The 20,516-nt window shown below is 33.1% G+C and overlaps 1 protein-coding gene across 1 annotated transcript; it reads left to right on the top strand.

Annotated features, from left to right (window-relative positions):
• The first annotated feature begins 621 nt into the window (after nucleotides 1-621).
• LOC120164824 (DNA-directed RNA polymerase I subunit RPA12-like) lies at nucleotides 622-2,124 on the top strand. The gene is made up of 6 exons (XM_039174474.1): nucleotides 622-706; nucleotides 841-967; nucleotides 1,055-1,095; nucleotides 1,523-1,588; nucleotides 1,669-1,728; nucleotides 1,824-2,124. Exons 2-6 carry the CDS (start codon nucleotides 850-852, stop codon nucleotides 1,896-1,898), a joined length of 360 nt encoding a protein of 119 aa, XP_039030405.1. The 5' UTR covers nucleotides 622-706; nucleotides 841-849; the 3' UTR covers nucleotides 1,899-2,124.
• Nucleotides 2,125-20,516: the final 18,392 nt, after the last annotated feature.

Raw genomic sequence — 20,516 nt, 5'->3', positions numbered from 1 at the left:
TCAGAATTTGCTTGTACTTTCCTCCATGAAACAAGTGCAAATCCTTACATCCATAGATAAAATATGTAAAAATGAAAAAGAAGATTTACAAGTCTGCTTGATCAACGACACATAAAAACAATACTAAAATGGTGAACAAAAGATTTCAGGATTGCCTCTATCTTTAACTTCATAGAAGTTATTACCGCTGCCGATTCTTCTGTTTTCATCTCTTCTATAGCTATGTTGTAATACGGATACGGGGACGAATATGGGACAAGGACTAAGACAAGAAACAATAATTTTTAAAATTACAAGGGTAAGGAGATAATAAAGGTATGATATAAAATATATTTTAAAATTTTAAATAGATGCAAAAAAATCATAAATAAAGTTAGTAATTCATAGAAAATTTATGTAGCACCCTAATTTAATCCTACTTAAAATTCCTAACATTTGGTAAAAAAATTCTAAATTGCTAAATTAATTTTGTTGGTCAAGCTGAAAATGTTGTAAAAATTGTCTACAAATTCGAGAACCCTATAAAACTCAGGAATCAACCTAAAATTAGACCAATAATTCTTTAAATCCTATTCTAATCCTTCTTTCTCCCCCCGCGGCCGCTCCCTCTTTCTTCTTCCTTTTATTTCGTTTTTTTTTCTTTTCACAAAACCTAGCTGTCTTTCATCCACTCCTCGCCGCGCCGCCGCCGTTTTGCTATTTTGAGGTAAGAAAGGTCGCCGGCGAAAGTCCTACGATAGTAAGGGAGAGCCGAAGCTTCGTAGTATATAATTTACAAATTTTTACTAATTTCAGTTTCTTCTGGATCTTATAAAATTCCCATTTCAATGGTTTTTGAAGGAGAGATTCATGGCCTATTCTCAAGCACGTGACTTCATGTTCTGTAGCTTGTGTGGTACAATGCTGTCTTTGGTTTCACCTAAGATTGCTGAATGCGTTCTCTGCAAAACCAAAACAAGTGCTAAAGGTACCCACTTGACAACCTACGTTAGTTTTTATTCATCCTCTTCATTCCCTGCTTTGCTGAAATTCCCCCCCCCCCCTTGTCTTTCAGGTATTGTGGGCCAAGAAATAGGCTACACACTCACTGTTGAGGTTTGCCTTCACCTTTGGTACTTCTATTTTGTTGGCAAGCTACAAATTATATGATCATCAGTCCCATGGAGAGGGAGTTGTAAATTAACATTCTTTTAATCGATTGGTAATGTCGATTTTGTTTCTTGTATAGAGTGGAAGTTTACTAAATGATCATCATTCCCCATGGAAAGGGAGTTGTAAAATTAACAGTCTTCTAATCTATTGGCTTTGTCCATTTTGTTTCTCATATATAGTGGAAGTTTACAAATGAACTGGGATATTTTTTTTCTGTTTATATATTTAGATGTCTCCATTGGCTGGAGAGTGTCGCATATGAGGAATGTTACATTTTCTTTCTGATGGCCATAGTCTAGCTCTTCCCTCTCACCTCCCTTCATGTTCTTGATGCTACATCATTTTACTCCAAATGTTTTACATTGTGCAGGATATTTGGAGAGACCTTGGCATCTCACATGCTATGAAAGAGATGAAAACAGAAGAATCGGCAGCGGTAATAACTTTTATGAAGTTAAAAATAGAGGCAATCCTGAAATCTTTTGCTCACCATTTTAGTATTGTTTTCATGTGCAGTTGATCAAGCAGACATGTAAATCCTGTGGAAACACGGAGCTCGAGTACACTACTAGACAAGTAAAACGACATCTCAATTGATAGTTTCTTTTTTATGCATAGTTGATTCTTCATCATTTTACTTATTATTTTTCTCTATCTCTCATTCTATACAGATGAGATCAGCGGATGAGGGGCAGACTGTATTCCTTGTATGCCCGAAGTGTAAAGCAAGGGATACCGAAAATTGAGGGAGGGACAATCGACAGGAGCAGATGAAGCCATGAAGGTTAGAAGTTGACTTTTATTCCAATTTTCTTGTCATTGAACTCCGTTGAATACATGAAGAATATATCTGTAAGTTTTGCTACAAAATGCGTTAGGTAATTTTGATAAGGGAATCTATAATGATATGGTTCTTATTTACTTGATGTGGAGGGGAAGGAATGACAGACTATATCATAGGTTGCTTTAAGACATTGGAAGATTAATTCTATAGTGCTACTTCAGAATCTAATTTTCATGTATACTTGCTCTCTGGATTGGTTGTATCAAAAAAAATGCATGCTTTTTTCTGGTCTGGATTTTAAGCAGGGTGTTGAGAATTAGAATATGTATTGCCATATTTATTTGTAGGGTAAAGTATAGTAATGGTCACTGAAATTTTTAAAGCTTTCATTTAGGTCTCTCAACTTTTAAAACTTACAATACAGTCTTCCAACATTTAGTATGTTTGTAATATGGTCCCCGACCGTTTGATGTCGTTACACTGTCGTTAGTATGTTTGTAATATGATCATTGAACTTTTCAGGCTCTTTCATTTAAGTCCTTCAACTTTTAAAACTTGCAACACAATCATAAATTTCATTTTAAACTCCAAATTCCTTTTCGATCTTGAATTTCCTTTTTCGCTTTTCTCTTTTCATTTTCAGTGTAACTTTTCATTTGAAGATGCATGGGAAATTGTAATCTAACTTTGAATTATGTGGAGGTGTTGACTTGATTAAGGGTCCATTGAGAGAATACCCGACCAAGAGATTATCGGGATCATCAACAATTCAAGGTGTAATGTTAGATACATATCATCTCAGGTGAAGCATAGATGTTCGATGAAATGCTTGTGAGAAAAAAATGGGGTTAGAAATGCAGAATTGACAAATACTACTAGGATGAACTAAATATCATTGTTGAAAGTCACTAACAAAGCTGGAATTATTTTGTATAAATGACATATAATAATTCTTTGTTTAATCATTGTGTTTAAAGATTTTCTAAAAGATTATCAAATATAATGAAATCTCAAACAGCGCATTCACCTCTCGTTTGATTTTTGTTCTTCAATTTTTCGCCATGTAAAATTGTAAACCCAAGCAGTGCTCTGTCTTTTAGCTTTTTATTTACAAAGAAAAAATGGAGGAAAAATTGCTAGAACGTAACATCGATTGCGTTTATTTCTTAGTCTCTCCCCTCACTTGCAAGAATGTATTTATTTTCTCTTTTGGGCTATTCGGAAGTAAGTTTTTTCTCTTTTGCACTTTTCCATTTTCAGCTCGCATTGTGTGTTTTTTATTGAAATTTTTATGTTTCTGGAACTGCATGTCAATGATATGTATATTCAATGTTAGTTTTGAACCAAAACCATCTAATTTTCTTTTTTTCTTCTTAATCAAAACTTTTAGTACTCCTTATGAAAATATTCAGTCCATCATAATAGAAGTGAAATAGGGTACTCTGCTAAATTTTTTGATCTTCTTGTTTTGTTTTTCTTTAAATCAGGGAATTGGTTGAGTATCGACATAGTGAAATCGTCAGGCTTAATCCGAGAAACTGCTGGTATTAGTTTACTAGGAATTGTATTGATCTGACCTGTGATTTTGACGTCATGTGAGTTCGTATTTTTTTTAATAAGTTTATGTTGATTATGGGACTGATATATCGTGAACGAATTAAATTTTTTTACATGTTTTGGAAATTTTACAGTTGAATTTTATTGAATTATAGCTTTAGAAGACAATTTTGCATGCACATAACTCGAAAAATAATCATGATAGGGTAGTATATTTGGAGCATCTACTTGACCCCTATCATGATGTCTTTCAAGTTGTGAAAGAGACTGAGAGGTGAATGTGTTGTTTGGGATTTCATTATATTTGATCATCTGTTGAAAAATCTTTAAGTACACGGATTAAACAAATAAATTATTATATGTCATTTATACAAAATAATTCCAGTTTTGTGGGTGATTTTTAATAACGATATTTAGTTCATCTTAGTAGTATTTGTCAACTCTGCATTTCTAACCCCACTTTTTTCTCACAAGCATTTCATCGAACATCTATGCTTCACCTGAGATGACATACATATAACATTACACCTTGAATCGTTGATGGTCCCGATAGTTCATGGGCGGGTCTTCTCTCAATGTACCATTATTCAATCAACACCTCCACATAATTCAAAGTTAGATTACAATTTTTCATGCATCCCCGACTGAAAAGTTACGCTAGAAATGAGAAGAGGGAAACGAAAAAGGAAATTCGATATCAAAAAGGAATTTGAGGTTTAGAATGAAATTTAGGATTGTGTTGCAAGTTTTAAAAGTTGGGAGACTTAAATGCAAGCGCCTGAAAAGTTCAGTAACCATATTGCAAGCGTACTAACGGCAGTTTGATGGCGTCAAACGGTCGGTGACCATATTGCAAATAGACTAATTATTGGGGGAATCATATTGCAAACAGACTAAATGTTAGGAGACTGTATTGCAGGTTTTAAAAGTTGGGAGACCTAAATTAAAGCTTTAGAAAATTTCAGTGACCTTTATTATACTTTACCCTTATTTTTATTATCTAATAGTTATTTTTTCATGTAAAGATAATTTAAATATAGAAATATGAAGTCTTTTAAAAATTAAATTTTAAATAGTTGTATAGTATTATGTTTTGAAGATGGATACATAAAAATTTTGAGTTTTATGTATTTAAGGATTATTATAAAAAAATGTTTAAATTATACATTTTTTTCATTTAGGCGTCTAAACTTGTTTTTGTCAATGTAGGTGTCTAATAATTTTTATGTTACCATTTTAAGTGTATGGTTTGTCATGGCCATTAAAAAAATATTGTCAACCACTTAAGATGTTATACGTGACACGTTTATCGTTACTATTCGAACTTTTTATTTTGATTAACAAGAACATGTGAAGAATATATAAATGTATATGTATATGTGTATGTGTTATTTTTTTGGCAAATAGAAGTTGTTATTTTTATTAGAAGAAATATCCAAAATTATAGTGAAGGTTTACAACCATTAACATAAACTAAACAAATAATTAAAATATTTTTCTATAATTATTGATACAAGAAACTAGTCATTTAAGATTATACAAAAAATATTGAAAATATATTCAAAAACTCGAACAAAAGAGAAATAGGGATAGATTTGATTGCATCAGCAGATAAACTATAATAGAAAGTCTAATTACTCAAATATCACCGACAATTGTAAATCAGAGTTTAATGTCGTGAGAAAATTATTTCCGAATGCAAATCTCATATCTAAATTTAATCCAATGGTGTAAAATAAGAAAGATTATTAGGAAAACAAATAAGCAACATCTTGACTGATAAAACAACGTCAAATTGAATCTAGCGAAAATTAAACGAATAGTTGGAAATCAAAGATGCAATATAATAAAGAAAAGGAAAAACCAATGAATATCAATTATTGACGACTAACATTAAGATTTTTGTCACCGTCTAACAAACAAAGATGAAGAAAATGAACAGCTGACATTAAAAAAATGAGAGATTTTTTTAACGTTTTCTAATAATTTTTTGAATAGTGGTTTTTCTAATAATAGACAAATTCATTCGAACTTTTTCTATATATGTATTGTTATATCAACATTTTATAAATTTGAGAAATAATTTGATAACCACTGGTATTGATATTTTTTTAAATAGTCATTGATTGTAAGATAATTTTTATTTATAATTTTTCATAGTTATTAATAATGTATATATTTTATCGATGTTATTATTCGAATTCGAAAACTTTAAAGAGAACATCACTTAAACTACTAAGATCGCTTAATGCTTACAGAGATTTAAGGCCTTTCATGCTTCTTCGAGGCACCGTCCATAGAAGTCGGTAATCTCCATAGAAATAGTTTTAGCTTCATTTCTTGTTTCCTTTTTTAGTTTCATGTCCATAACTTATTTTCCATAATAGCACAAAAAGTTTGGAAAAGAGTAAGTTCTCCTACCATTTGGTACTAAAAATGACATATTTTGGGCAAACATCTACATATTGATGTATGCCTTCAACTCCCTAAAGTCATAAACAAGTCCATTATTTATAGGTGGTAAACAAGTTTAGCAGCTTCAATGGACAAAATTTGCATGACAAGAGCTTTACCTACTTGTTCTTTTCATTGAACAGAAATGATTCAGAAACTTGGCTCAAAACAAATTAACACAAACAAATCATTCTTTTTTGGCATAATGTAATAAAATAACCCTAGTGTAATACCCACAAATTTTGGTTAATGACCAAAATGTAACTTTTGAAAGTTTGATGGTCAAAGTAAAGATTTGGAAGAAATTTTAGGGAATTAAGTAATAAAGTTCCTAAAAAGAATTTTATTCCATAAATAGATAGTTCACTCTTGAGAGTGGGTTTTTATGGAAATCATATTTTGGATTTGGAATTTTAGTAAAGAAAAATTAGAAAGGGTTAAAGCCGGAAAGAAATCGGTAATTTCAGATTGAATTGGAATTTTACAAAAAATTGAAGGATGTTATAAAATGGTTGGAAATATTATTGTAATATTTTGGATCAGAGAAAATTGGTTTGAAAATGTGCAATTTTTCAGATTTAACCAAAACAGTGGAATATAGTGACTAAAACACAAATTTTGAAAAATCATGGGAATTTTCGTAAATCAAAGTAAAAAAAATCATCTTTGACTTTGAAAGATGATAAGGATGAGGAGTATAGGTTTTATGGTGAATATGGAGATTCATTAATGGAAAAAATGGAATTTCCTATTGATTTGAATAAAAAATGCCATTGTGTGATATTATGCCATGTGATTGAATATTTAATATTAGACTATCAATAATGGTGGAGCATTTTCAGCTTCTTCCTCATCCAAGCTTGTCGTGGGTCTAAGGTAAGAGAAAGCTTCAACTCAATTTTCAAGTAATTTACTTAGGATTTTGAGTAAGTTGTAAATAGAAAATTGTTATATGCAAAAAACTCTATCTTTTGGTACCTATATTGCATGGTAATCTTGTTGGTGTTCAAAGATCCCAAATTTAAGGGTTTGTGTTCATATAAGGGATCATGAAATTGATGATATATCTTGATATTTGTGAAGTAGTTGATTCATATTCAAGCATGTATGATGATTAGAACATGTTAAATCTTTCTAGAACTTGTTCTTTAAGTTTTGGCCATGGATTGTGTGAGTGAGAAAAATTATGGAAAAATTATATATAGGTTGGAAATGATGAAGGAAGTATTCTACAAGTCTTAGAAAAATTTGAGGATCATTTCATAATTTTTGAAAAGTTGGAGATCAATTTGTAAATTCTGGAAAATTGAGGGATTGTTGTATAAGTGTTGTATAATTGATGTATTATGCTAGAAATTGTTGATTGGGAATTTAAATGAGTGTTATATGTGAAAAATGACTATTTTGGAAGTTTGAAAAGATTTGTGAATTAAGTACAACATTTGTATAGTTGGGGTACTTAAATGTAATTATGATTTTGTAAAAGCATTTGAATGGAAATAAATTCAATGCTGGAATTATTGGTATTAAGAATGTAGGTGATAAAATGGTGAATGACCATTTTGTGTAAATTGGAAAAGTTGGCTCCAATGTTAAAAGGAATTATTAAGAGATAAGTATTTTGATAGATAATGAGTTTCAAATATATTATGGAGCTATTTTGGGATATGTTTATGTTAGTATAAAACTAACATATGTATTTTTATGAATTTGTGAATTATACTAATCGTAATTGATTTGTGATCGAAGCAAGTCAAATAGAAAAGGGTTTATTGTGGACAATAGTGAGGCACAAATATTTGGAAAAATTATAAAGTGTCAAGGTGAGTGCAATACATGCATGACATTATACATGGATGTTTTATACATCATCAGGAAGACTTGTGATAATCGACCTTGTTTTATCAGCATGATATTATATCGTATTTTTATAAATTGACATGACATTGAGATTTCAGAGTATGAAATTATAATGCATTGATTTTGGAAAATGTGATATTTTTTCATGAAAATTATTTTGGGTATGAACTGCCCCATTGTTAAATATTGATAATATACTTTGCCATGGATGGATCAAATAAAATAGACTGTATGCCCAGGTAAGTCATTGAGGGACAAGGTATAGTTGGCATGTCATAGAGTCCACCAGCAGGCTCCATATTCGGGAATACACTAAAGGATACCTAGTGTATATAGTGGGCACAACCTTATGTGTCATATTCGAGACTGTACTTAAGGATACCTAGTACAGATGGTAGACACGACCTTATGTGTCATACTTAGAATTGCATTATGGTGCGTATATTTGACTTGTGTACCGGGGTTCTCAGGGTTTTATATTGGGCTATTGTCTATGGTTTATGGTTTATTAGTTAATAAATTATGAGTATGCAAATAAGCTTACAAGCTTATGGAATAAAGGGCAAGTATATTGGAAATGAATTTTTATATTCAGTTATATTCTTTTGATCATGGTAAAATATTGGATATGCTAATAATATGATTTTAAGGCATTTTGATTTTTACAATGAAATTCATGCATGAATTGTGTAACCCCCACAGACCGATAAGGGTAACCAGATCCGATCCGGGGTGTAACATTTGGGCCACCGGAGCGACCCACTGTAAAAATAGCGGAAAATTTAAAACTTTTTAAATTTCATGTAAACTAATAAAATCAGTTATCACTATTTAAAAAAATAAAACAGATTTCCAGAATCGTATATAAATCAAAATACAATTACATGCCCCCTAATAACATGTATCATTCTCTGTAAGCAATGCCGGAAGAACTCCTTTACTGATGTCGATAGATGCACTGGTACAATTCTTTTAACCTGCAATATTGAGTAATAGAGTGAGCTTCGGAAAGCTCAGTAATACAGAACTACCAGATGATGCTGAAGAACGTGCAGATACAAATAAACATATATTTCCTTATCGATTCAGACATCTACAAATCTTTATGCTGAGCAAAGATCCTACTGATATTTCAGATAGTAACAGACAGTGAGCTTTCAGTTCAGAGAAGTGTTTCAGATGAATAAGTTCAGGAGATCAAAATAGATTATCTAGTGTGTTCCCATAAAACCAGTAAAAAGATACAGATCTTTTAAAACATATATATATATATACCCCCATCCGTCACATACAAAATATGTAGGTTCCCCAGAACCATACAACCCCGTTACATCTAGTAAGACACTGAGCACACAACCGAGGAATCGGTAAGTAAGACCCTGAGCACACAGCCGATGAGCCTCCAGGTATACTTCCTCCAACAATACCCCCAAATAAAACATGTTCCATCCATAAACGGATATATCAAAAATCAAACATAATTCATGTCAAGAATCATATCAAAATCCAGGTCAAGTATCATATCAGAATCCAAGTCAAGTATCAGATCAGAATCCATGTCAGATATCATATCAGAATCCATGTCAAGTATCAGATCAGAATTCAAATCAAAAATCAGATAAAATTTTCATGTGAGTGGGGAACACACCAGAATTTACAGATATAATTCAAAGATATTGGATAATCTTAACAGGTAGAGGAACACATATCTTCAGTATACCAATAGAATATCAGAATTCAGAATCACTATTGGAAGAGTTCAATAACTGACAGAATCATCAGTTATTCAGAATATGACTTAAACTGGAAAGGAAGAAATAAAGATTCAAGACATTTACAGCCTATGTCGATTAATCGGATTATCTAACAACTCCAGATAAATAGCCCCCATAACTAATACTTGTCAACTTGTCAATACATTAACTTTCCAGGGTATTTACTCTTTAATACCACAAATTCTAGTCCATATATAATCTTCGGAATCATTGCTGAATAAATCTTCCAATGTCTTTATTTCATGCTCACGCTTCCAATATATCATGAAATGCTGACGTGCTTGATTTGTAGTTCAAGATCCATAAGAACATTACATCATGTATGTTCATTAACATTTCCAGACTCATCCACATCACTTACTTAATTATTAATCCTTGAGGTTACTTAGTTCATTTAGCATTCAAGTCAATTCCAGTGATTTCGGGTTTTTCTAGGGTAATTCAGACGTTTCTGAAATTCGTATACATACTGTACTTTCGTTTAATTCAATTTGGTCTTCGTGGTTTATTTGTCTAATGAATATATATTTCTTAGTACCGAAGGCGATATAGACTTGGGCTAGGCTGAGTACTTCCAAAATTATCATCGAACCAAACTTGAGAAGGTGAACAAACATTCAAGTAACATCTATGCCGTTCAGGTATTGACATATCATTAAGATTGATGAACTCACTTAAGCTCTATTCCATAACTTCTAAAGGTAGTCCAACACCTATGCTTATTTGGATTCCTTAATTAATCCAAGATATTTACTTAATATAGGCCATAAGGGTATTTTGGTCATTTTGATGCTCAGTTTTATTCCATTCATTTCAAAGCTCGAGGATATCCAATCATTCCTGAGCTTGGTGATATTCTTGATCATTTCCATTCCAGGGTATTCTGGTCATTTTACAGATCCAATGTATTATAATCATTTTCTCCCGTCCGATCTTATTATTGAATTCAAACTTATCATTATTTCATTCATTTCGACCAATTCTGTCAAAAGAGCATTATCGATAAATTATTCTTCATGTATTTATTCATAACCCGAAGATTTACAGATTATCAGAAACTTTCTGTATAAACGTATAACTTAATGATGAAACTAGTAATTCATCGATTTATGTATGACTTCTTGAGTACTTTTCCATTCAGGGTCAATTCGACTACTTTTCCCTCTCAAGGTTAATTTCGTAATTTCTTAACAAAATAACTATAATCTACAAATCCTATGATTAATTGCTTTCCCGAACATTCTCTCGTCTTAAAATGATTCCTTAACAAACTTTTTGTATATTGCATAAACCCTATTGGGTTAAAAAAACTGGTTATTCATATTTTCCAAGTAAAATTATCATTTCCTAAGCACATATGAAATTTTATCAAATCAATATATCTTTTCAGTGTTATTAATCAACTTCTAGGGACAAATCTTGCCATCCTACAACATAAGGGTATTTTTGTAATTTTACAATACCGGAGTATTCTCATAATTTCTCATCTAAGTACCTTTAACATTTAACCTTTGATGATATAAAATATAAGTTACAAATCCAGTGCTGATTTCTTTATCACTAATCCCAAACTTGTAATTTAATTCTAACATTTAACCTGTTGACCCTACCCGACGCGTGGGGGCGCGTGAACAGTACCCTAATGTCAAAAAAAATCTTGAAACTTATTTAAGCGATTTCGAGATACTTACAAAGCTCAGCTCAAATTTTTGAACGGCGAAGAGCTCGATTTCACCGAATCGGAAACTTTGACCGCTTCACCTCCTCACACGCCGCCGTCGACGGAGACCAAGGATGACACCGGCGGACTCGGAACGATGCAAGGAACACGATGGTGCGGGAGGTTTCATAAACGGATGAACGGATCGTCGTGAATCGATAAAAAACCAACTAAAACTAAGTTATTACCGAAGATGCTTTTGACTGAAATTAACGACAAACGGAAATGATTCATGATAAAAGGTTTGAGGGGTTTTGTTCCTCGGTCGACAACGAACATGATGGTGGTTTTAGTTCGTCTATCGGAGGTCGGACAGTGAGTAAATCGGAGTTGAAAAAGGGGTTGACGGGAGAGGGAAAACTGGAAAACTTTTCCAGAAACATACGGGAATGGGGGGTTTATATCATCTCATAAATAAAAATGGTTAAACCAAGAGTTTAGCTACTGAACTTCATGTACTTCATAAAACGGTCTGTCAACTTTAAAATTTTACAATTTAATCCATCGTTTCTTTTAAAATACCAATTAAATCCACCACTTTATAATTTCTTAATTGTAGCCCCTAAATTCGGGTGTTACAATTCTCCCCTCCTTAAAAGAATTTCGTCCTCGAAATTCATTCATGTCACATAATTGCATAAATGAAACTTCCATTAGTTCTTTCAAATCTGTATGTAGCTTTTACAAAAGTACGATTCCTCCACTAATCCTTAACCAGCTGAGCATACATTCTTATAATAAATTTTCCTTATTTCAATAAAAGAATCCGAACGAAATTTTTCCTTGAGTAATCAATTCAGTCTTTGTCATGAGAATAGGCTCATAGAGGAGTAGCATATCCCAATTTTATTTCCGGAGTCGAGTCAGAATTTCTCAGATGAATAATTCACACATGGTTCGTGAGGTACTTTACTGAGTTAAGACAAATGTTACTAGTATTCCTTTTTTTTACAAGTATAGCCTTAACGGATAGAAACTTTGGTTTACTCACTACAGATAGGGACTCAGCCCTGGAGTTCCGGCTCAGAGAGGTACGATTGCAATCTAGGGGCATGTACTGATCAGACATATTTTGACATTCGACCGGCCGGTCTATCTTGAAAAATTTTGACTCAAACCATAACTCTGATACCACTAAATGTAAACCCCACAGATCGATAAGGGTAACCAGATCCGATCCGGGGTGTCACATTTGGGCCACCGGAGCGACCCACTGTAAAAATAGCGAAAAATTTAAAACTTTTTAAATTTCATGTAAACTAATAAAATCAGTTATCATTATTTAAAAAAAATAAAACAGATTTCCAGACTCGTATATAAATCAAAATACAATTACATACCCCCTAATCACATGTACCATACTCTGTAAGCAGTGTCGGAAGAACTCCTTTACTGATGTCGATAGATGCACTGGTACGATTCTTTTAACCTGCAATATTGAGTAATAGAGTGAGCTTCAGAAAGATCAGTAATACAGAACTACCAGATGATGCTGAAGAACGTGCAGATACAAATAAACATATATTTTCTTATCGATTCAGACATCTACAAATCTTTATGCTGAGCAAAGATCCTACTGATATTTCAGATAATAGGCAGTGAGCTTTCAGTTCAGAGAAATGTTTCGGATGAATAAGTTCAGGAGATCAGAATAGATTATCTAGTGCGTTCCCATAAAACTAGTAAAAAGATACAGATATTTTAAAACATATATATATATATACCCCCATCCGTCACGTACAAAATGTGTAGGTTCCCCAGAATCATACAACCCTATCACGTCCAGTAAGACCCTGAGCACACAGCCGAAGAATCGGTAAGTAAGGCCCTAAGTACATAGCCGAGGAGCCTCCAGGTATACTTCCTCCAACAATACCCCCAAATAAAACATGTTCCGTCCGTAAACGGATATATCAAAAATCAAAACATAATTCATGTCAAGTATCATATCAAAATCTAGGTCAAGTATCATATCAGAATCCAAGTCAAGTATCAGATCAGAATCCATGCCAGATATCATATCAGAATCCATGTCAAGTATCAGATCTGAATTCAAATCAAAAATCAGATAAAATTTTCATGTGAGTGGGGAACACACCAGAATTTACAAATATTATTCAAAGATATTGGATAATCTTAACAGGTAGAGGAACACAGATCTTCAGTGTACGGATAGAATATCAGAATTCAAAATCACTATTGGAAGAGTTCAATAACTGACGGAATCATCAGTTATTCAGAATATGACTTAAACTGGTAAGGAAGAAATGAAGATTCAAGACATTTACAGTCTTTGTCGATTAACCGGATTATCTAACAACTCCAGATAAATAGCCCCCAGAACTAATACTTGTCAACTTGTCAGTACATTAACTTTCCAGGGTATTTACTCTTTAATACCACAAATTCTAGTCCATATATAATCTTCGGAATCAACACTGAATAAATCTTCCAATGTCTTTAATTCATGTTCACGCTTCTACTATATCATGAAATGCTGACGTTCTTGATTTGTAGTTCAAGATCCATAAGAACATTACATCATGTATGTTCATTAACTTTTCCGGACTCATCCACATCACTTACATAATCATTGATCCTTGAGGTTACTTAGTTCATTTAGTATTCAAGTCCATTCCAGTGATTTCAGGTTTTTCTAGGGTAATCCAGACGTTTCTGAAATTCATATACATACTGTGCTTCCATTTAATTCAATTTGATCTTCGTGGTTTATTTGTCTAATGAATATATATTTCTTAGTACCGAAGGCGATATAGAGTTGGGCTGGGCTGAGTACTTCCAAAATTATCATCGATCCAAACTTGAGAAGGTGAACAAACATTCAAGTAACATCTATGCCGTTCAGGTACTGACATATCATTAAGATTGATGAACTCACTAAAGCTCTGTTCCATAACTTCTAAAGGTAGTCCAACACCTATGCTTATTTGTATTCCTTAATTAATCCAAGATATTTACTTAATATAGGCCATAAGGGTATTTTGGTCATTTTGATGCTAAGTTTTATTCCATTCATTTTAGAGCTCGAGGATATCCAATCATTCCCGAGCTTGGTGATATTCTTGATCATTTCCATTCCAGGGTATTCTGGTCATTTTACAGATCCAATGTATTATAATCATTTTCTCCCGTCCGATCTTATTATTGAATTCAAACTTATCATTATTTCAGTCATTTCGAGCAATTCTGTCAAAAGAGCATTATCATTAAATTATTCTTCATGTATTTATTCATAACCCGAAGATTTACAGATTATCAGAAACTTTCTGTATAAACGTGTAACTTAACGATGAAACTAGTAATTTATCGATTTATGTATGACTTCTTGAGTACTTTTCCATTCAAGGTCAATTCGGCTAGTTTTCCCTCTCAAGGTTAATTTCGTAATTTCTTAACGGAAATAACTATAATCTACAAATCCTATGATTAATTGCTTTCCCGAACATTCTCTCGTCTTAAAATGATTCCTTAACAAACTTTTTGTATATTGCATAAACCCTCTTGGGTTAAAAAATCAGTTATTCATATTTTCCAAGTAAAACTATCATTTCCTAAGCATATATGAAATTTTATCAAATCATATATATTTCAGAGTTATTAATCAACTTCTAGGGATAAATCTTGTCATCCTACAACATAAGGGTATTTTTTGTAATTTTACAATACCGGAGTATTCTCATAATTTCTCATCCAAGTACCTTTAACATTTAACCTTTGATGATATAAAATATAAGTTACAAATCCAGTGCTGATTTCTTTATCTTTAATCCCAAACTTGTAATTTAATTCTAACAATTCCTCAATCTCTTATAATAGTCATTCGATCCGTATTCAGTTACATAATTTCTACCACATTCATATCGAGTGAATAAATTATTCAACTCCACAAAAGTGACCAACATAATCTTATTAATGCATTTACCAATATCTACATGTTCCATAAAGCATAAAGAGGTAGTAAAGTATTACCTTGATTTTTGTGCAATACTGATCGACCATTAAATTCAATTCGAACACCCTCGATCTTGAAATCATATTCCAATATTTCCTCGAATCCATATCAACATAAATTGCATCAAAAATAGAGCTTAATTTTGAAAAATGGGTAGAATCGGATGATAAATCAATGAAAAAACAGCATACCGGGTTCGAATTTGGCAAAACAGACTTCAGATTCGGATTCAAGACGTCGAAAGCATAAAATATGACTTTTCGAAAATTTGAAATTTTCGGTAAAAATCAAAGTCTATGGGTTTGACTGGCAATTTCGAGGCCTTCGAGTTCGAATTTTGAAAAACGGAATGCGGAATCAGATTTGGAACGTCGAAAAATATCAGGATAGGTATACTCGGTCAAAGTCAAAGGTCGTTTAATGCCCGGTCAAAGCCAGTCAAAGTTTTGGTCAACTGTGGTCAACGGTCAACAGGTCGGGTAAACGGTTCGGGTCGGGTCAGGTTATAACCGGTCAAAACAGGAACAAAACTGGTCAAACCGATCATTTTTCTTCCCCACGCGCAGTGACGGTGCCTGGGGGCGCGTGAACATTACCCTGATGTCGAAAAAATTCCTAAAAATTATTTTAAGCGATTTCGAGATACTTGCAAAGCTCAGCTCAAATTTTTGAACGGCGGAGAGCTCGATTTCAATTAATCGAAAAGTTTGACCGCTTCACCTCCTCACGCGTCGCCGTCGACGGAGACCAAGGATGAAATCCGGCAGACTCGGAACGATGCAAGGAACACGATGGTGCGGGAGGTGTCGTAAACATATGACCAGATCGTCGTGAATCGATGAAAAACCAACTAAAACTGAGTTATTACCGACGATGCTTTCGACTGAAATTAACGACGAACGGAAATGATTCATGACGAAAGGTTTGAGGGGTTTTGTTCCTCAGTCGACAACGAACATGATGGTGGTTTTGGTTCGTCGATCTGAGGTCGGACGGCGAGTAAATCGGAGTTGAAAGAGGGGTTGACGGGAGAGGGAAAATTGGAAAAATTTTCAAGAAACATACGAGAATGGGGGGTTTATATCATCTCATAAATAAAAATGGTTAAACCAAGAGATTAGCCACTGAACTTCCTGCACATCATAAAACGGTATGTCAACTTTAAAATTTTACAAGTTAATCCATCATTTCTTTCAAAATACCAATTAAATCCACCACTTTATAATTTCTTAATTTTAGCCCCTAAATTCGGGTGTTAGAATTCTCCTCTCCTTAAAAGAATTTCGTCCTCGAAATTCATTCATGTCACATAATTAAATAAATGAAACTTCCATCAGTTCTTTCAAATCTTTCAGTAGCTTTTACAAAAGTATGATTCCTCCACTTATCCTTAACCAGCTGAGCATACATTCTTATCATAAAGTTTCCTTATTTCAATAAAAGAATCCGAACGAAATTTTCCTTGAGTAATCAATTCAGTCTTTGTCACGAGAATAGGCTCATAGAGCAGTAGCATATCCCAATTTTATTTTCGGAGTCGAGTCAAAATTTCTCAGATGAATAATTCACACATGTCTCATGAGGTACTTTACTGCGTTAAGACAAATGTTACTAGTATTCCTTTTTTGTACAAGTATAGCCTTAACGGATAGAAATTTGGTTTACTCACTACAGATAGAGACTCAACCCTGGAGTTCCGGCTCAGAGAGGTACGATTGCAGTCTAGGGACATGTACTGATCAGACATATTTTGACATTCGACCGGCCGGTCTATCTTGAAAAATTTTGACTCAAACCATAGCTCTGATACCACTAAATGTAACCCCCATAGACCGATAAGGGTAACCAGATCCGATCTGAGGTGTCACATTTTGGCCACCGGAGCGACCTACTGTAAAAAACCGAAAAATTTATAACTTTTTAAATTTCATGTAAACTAATAAAATCAGTTATCATTATTTTTAAAAAATAAAACAGATTTCTAGACTCGTATATAAATCAAAATATAATTACATGCCCCCTAACCATATGTACCATACTCTGTAAGCAATGACGGAAGAACTCCTTTACTGATGATGATAGATGCACTGGTACGATTCTTTTAACCTACAATATTGAGTAATAGAGTGAGCTTCGGAAAGCTCAGTAATACAGAACTACCAGATGATGCTGAAGAACGTGCAGATACAAATAAACATATATTTCCTTATCGATTTAGACATCTACAAATCTTTATGCTGAGCAAAGATCCTACTGATATTTCAGATAGTAACAGACAGAGAGCTTTCAGTTCAGAGAAGTGTTTCGGATGAATACGTTCAGGAGATCAGAATAGATTATCTAGTGTTTTCCCATAAAACCAGTAAAAAGATACAGATCTTTTAAAACATATGTATATATATACCCCCATCCGTCACGTACAAAATATGTAAGTTCCCCAGAACCATACAACCCTGTCACGTCCAGTAAGACCCTGAGCACATAGCCGAGGAATCGTTAAGTAAGGCCCTGAGCATACAGCCGATGAGCCTCCAGGTATACTTCCTCGAACAAAACCCCCAAATAAAACATGTTCTGTCCGTAAACGGATATATCAAAAATCAAAACATAATTCATGTCAAGTATCATATCAAAATCCAGGTCAAGTATCAGATCAAAATCCAAGTCAAGTATCAGATCAAAATCCAAGTCAAGTATCAGATCAGAATCCATATCAGATATCAGATCAGAATCCATATCATATATCATATCAGAATCCATGTCAAGTATCAGATCATAATTCAAATAAAAAATCAGATAAAATTTTCATGTAAGTGGGGAACACACCAGAATTTACAGATATTATTCAAAGATATTGGATAATCTTAACAGGTGGAGGAACACGGATCTTCAGTATACCGATAGAATATCGGAATTCAGAATCACTATTGGAAGAGTTTAATAACTGACGGAATCATCAGTTATTCAGAATATGACTTAAACTAGTAAGGAAGACATGAAGATTCAATACATTTACAGTCTATGCCGATTAATCGGATTATCTAACAACTCCTGATAAATAGCCCCCAGAACTAATACTTGTCAACTTGTCAATACATTAACTTTTCTAGTCCATATATAATCTTCGGAATCATCGCTGAATAAATCTTCCAATGTCTTTATTTCATGTTCACGCTTCCACTATATCCTGAAATGCTGACGTGCTTGATTTGTAGTTCAAGATCCATAAGAACATTACATCATGTATGTTCATTAACGTTTCCATACTCATCCACATCACTTACTTAATCATTAATCCTTGAGGTTACTTAGTTAATTTAGCATTCAAGTCCATTCCAGTGATTTTGGGGTTTTTCTAGGGTAATCCAGACGTTTCTGAAATTTGTATACATATTGTACTTCCGTTTAATTTAATTTGGTCTTCGTGGTTTATTTGTCTAATGAATATATATTTCTTAGTACCGAAGGCGATATAGAGTTGGGCTGGGCTGAGTACTTCCAAAATTATCATCGAACCAAATTTGAGAAGGCGAACAAACATTCAAGTAACATCTATGTCGTTCAGGTACTGACATATAATTAAGATTGATGAACTCACTTAAGCTCTGTTCCATAACTTCTAAAGGTAGTCCAACACCTATGCTTTTTTGGATTCCTTAATTAATCCAAGATATTTACATAATATAGGCCATAAGGGTATTTTGGTCATTTTGATGCTCAGTTTTATTCCATTCATTTTAAAGCTCGAGTATATCCAATCATTCCTGAGCTTGGTGATATTCTTGATCATTTCTATTCCAGGGTATTCTGGTCATTTTACAGATCCAATGTATTACAATCATTTTCTCCCGTCCGATCTTATTTATTAAATTCAAACTTATCATTATTTCAGTCGTTTCGAGCAATTCTGTCAAAAGAGCATTATCGATAAATTATTCTTCATGTATTTATTCATAACCCGAAGATTTACAGATTATCAGAAACTTTCTGTATAAACGTATAACTTAACGATGAAACTAGTAATTCATCGATTTATGTATGACTTCTTGAGTACTTTTCCATTTAGGGTCAATTCGGCTACTTTTCCCTCTCAAGGTTAATTTCGTAATTTCTTAACAAAAATAACTATAATCTACAAATCCTATGATTAATTTCTTTCCCGAACATTCTCTGGTCTTAAAATGATTCCTTAACAAACTTTTTGTATATTGCATAAACCCTCTTGGGTTAAAAAAACCGATTATTCATATTTTTCAAGTAAAACTATCAATCCTAAGCACATATGAAATTTTATCAAATCAATATATCTTTTCAGAGTTATTAATCAACTTCTAGGGACAAATCTTGTCATCCTACAATATAAGGGTATTTTTGTAATTTTACCATACCGAAGTATTCTCATAATTTCTCATACAAGTACTTTTAACATTTAACCTTTGATGATATAAAATATAAGTTACAAATCCAGTGCTGATTTCTTTATCACTAATCACAAACTTGTAATTTAATTCTAACAATTCCTCAATCTCTTATAATAGTCATTCGATCCGTATTCAGTTACATAATTTCTACCACATTCATATCGAGTGAATAAATTATTCAACTCCACAAAAGTGACCAACGTTATCTTATTCATGCATTTACCAATATCAACATGTTCTATAAAGCATAAAGAGTTAGTAAAGTATTACCTTGATTTTCGCGCAATATTGATCGACCATTAAATTCCATTCGAACACCCTCGATCTTGAAATCATCTTCCAATATTTCCTCCAATCCATATCAACATAAATTACATAAAAAATAGAGCTTAATTCTGAAAAACGGATCGAATCGGATGATAAATCAGTGAATAATAGCTTACTGGGCTCGAATTTGGCGAAACGGACTTCGGATTGGGATTCAAGACGTCGAAAGCATAAAATATGACTTTTCGAAAATTTGGAATTTTCGATCAAAATCAAAGTCAATTGGTTTGACTGGCAATTTCGAGGCCTTCGGGTTTGAATTTCGAAAAACGGAATGCGGAATCGGATTTGGAACGTCGAAAAATGTCATTATAGGTATACTCGGTCAAAGTCAAAGATCGTTTAATGCCCGGTCAAAGACATTCAAAGTTTTGGTCAATTGTGCTCAACGGTCAACGGGTCGGGTTAACGGGTCGGGTCATAATCGGTCAAATCGATCAAAACAAGAGCAAAACCGGTCAAATCGGTCATTTTTCTTCCCCACGCGCAGTGA

The sequence above is a fragment of the Hibiscus syriacus genome, unplaced genomic scaffold (genome assembly GCF_006381635.1).
Source record: "Hibiscus syriacus cultivar Baekdansim isolate YM2019G1 unplaced genomic scaffold, ASM638163v2 tig00111543_pilon, whole genome shotgun sequence".
Lineage (NCBI taxonomy): Eukaryota > Viridiplantae > Streptophyta > Magnoliopsida > Malvales > Malvaceae > Hibiscus > Hibiscus syriacus.
The sequence above is the reverse complement of the archived record's forward strand: the minus strand, read 5'-3'. Positions and strand labels throughout refer to the sequence as shown.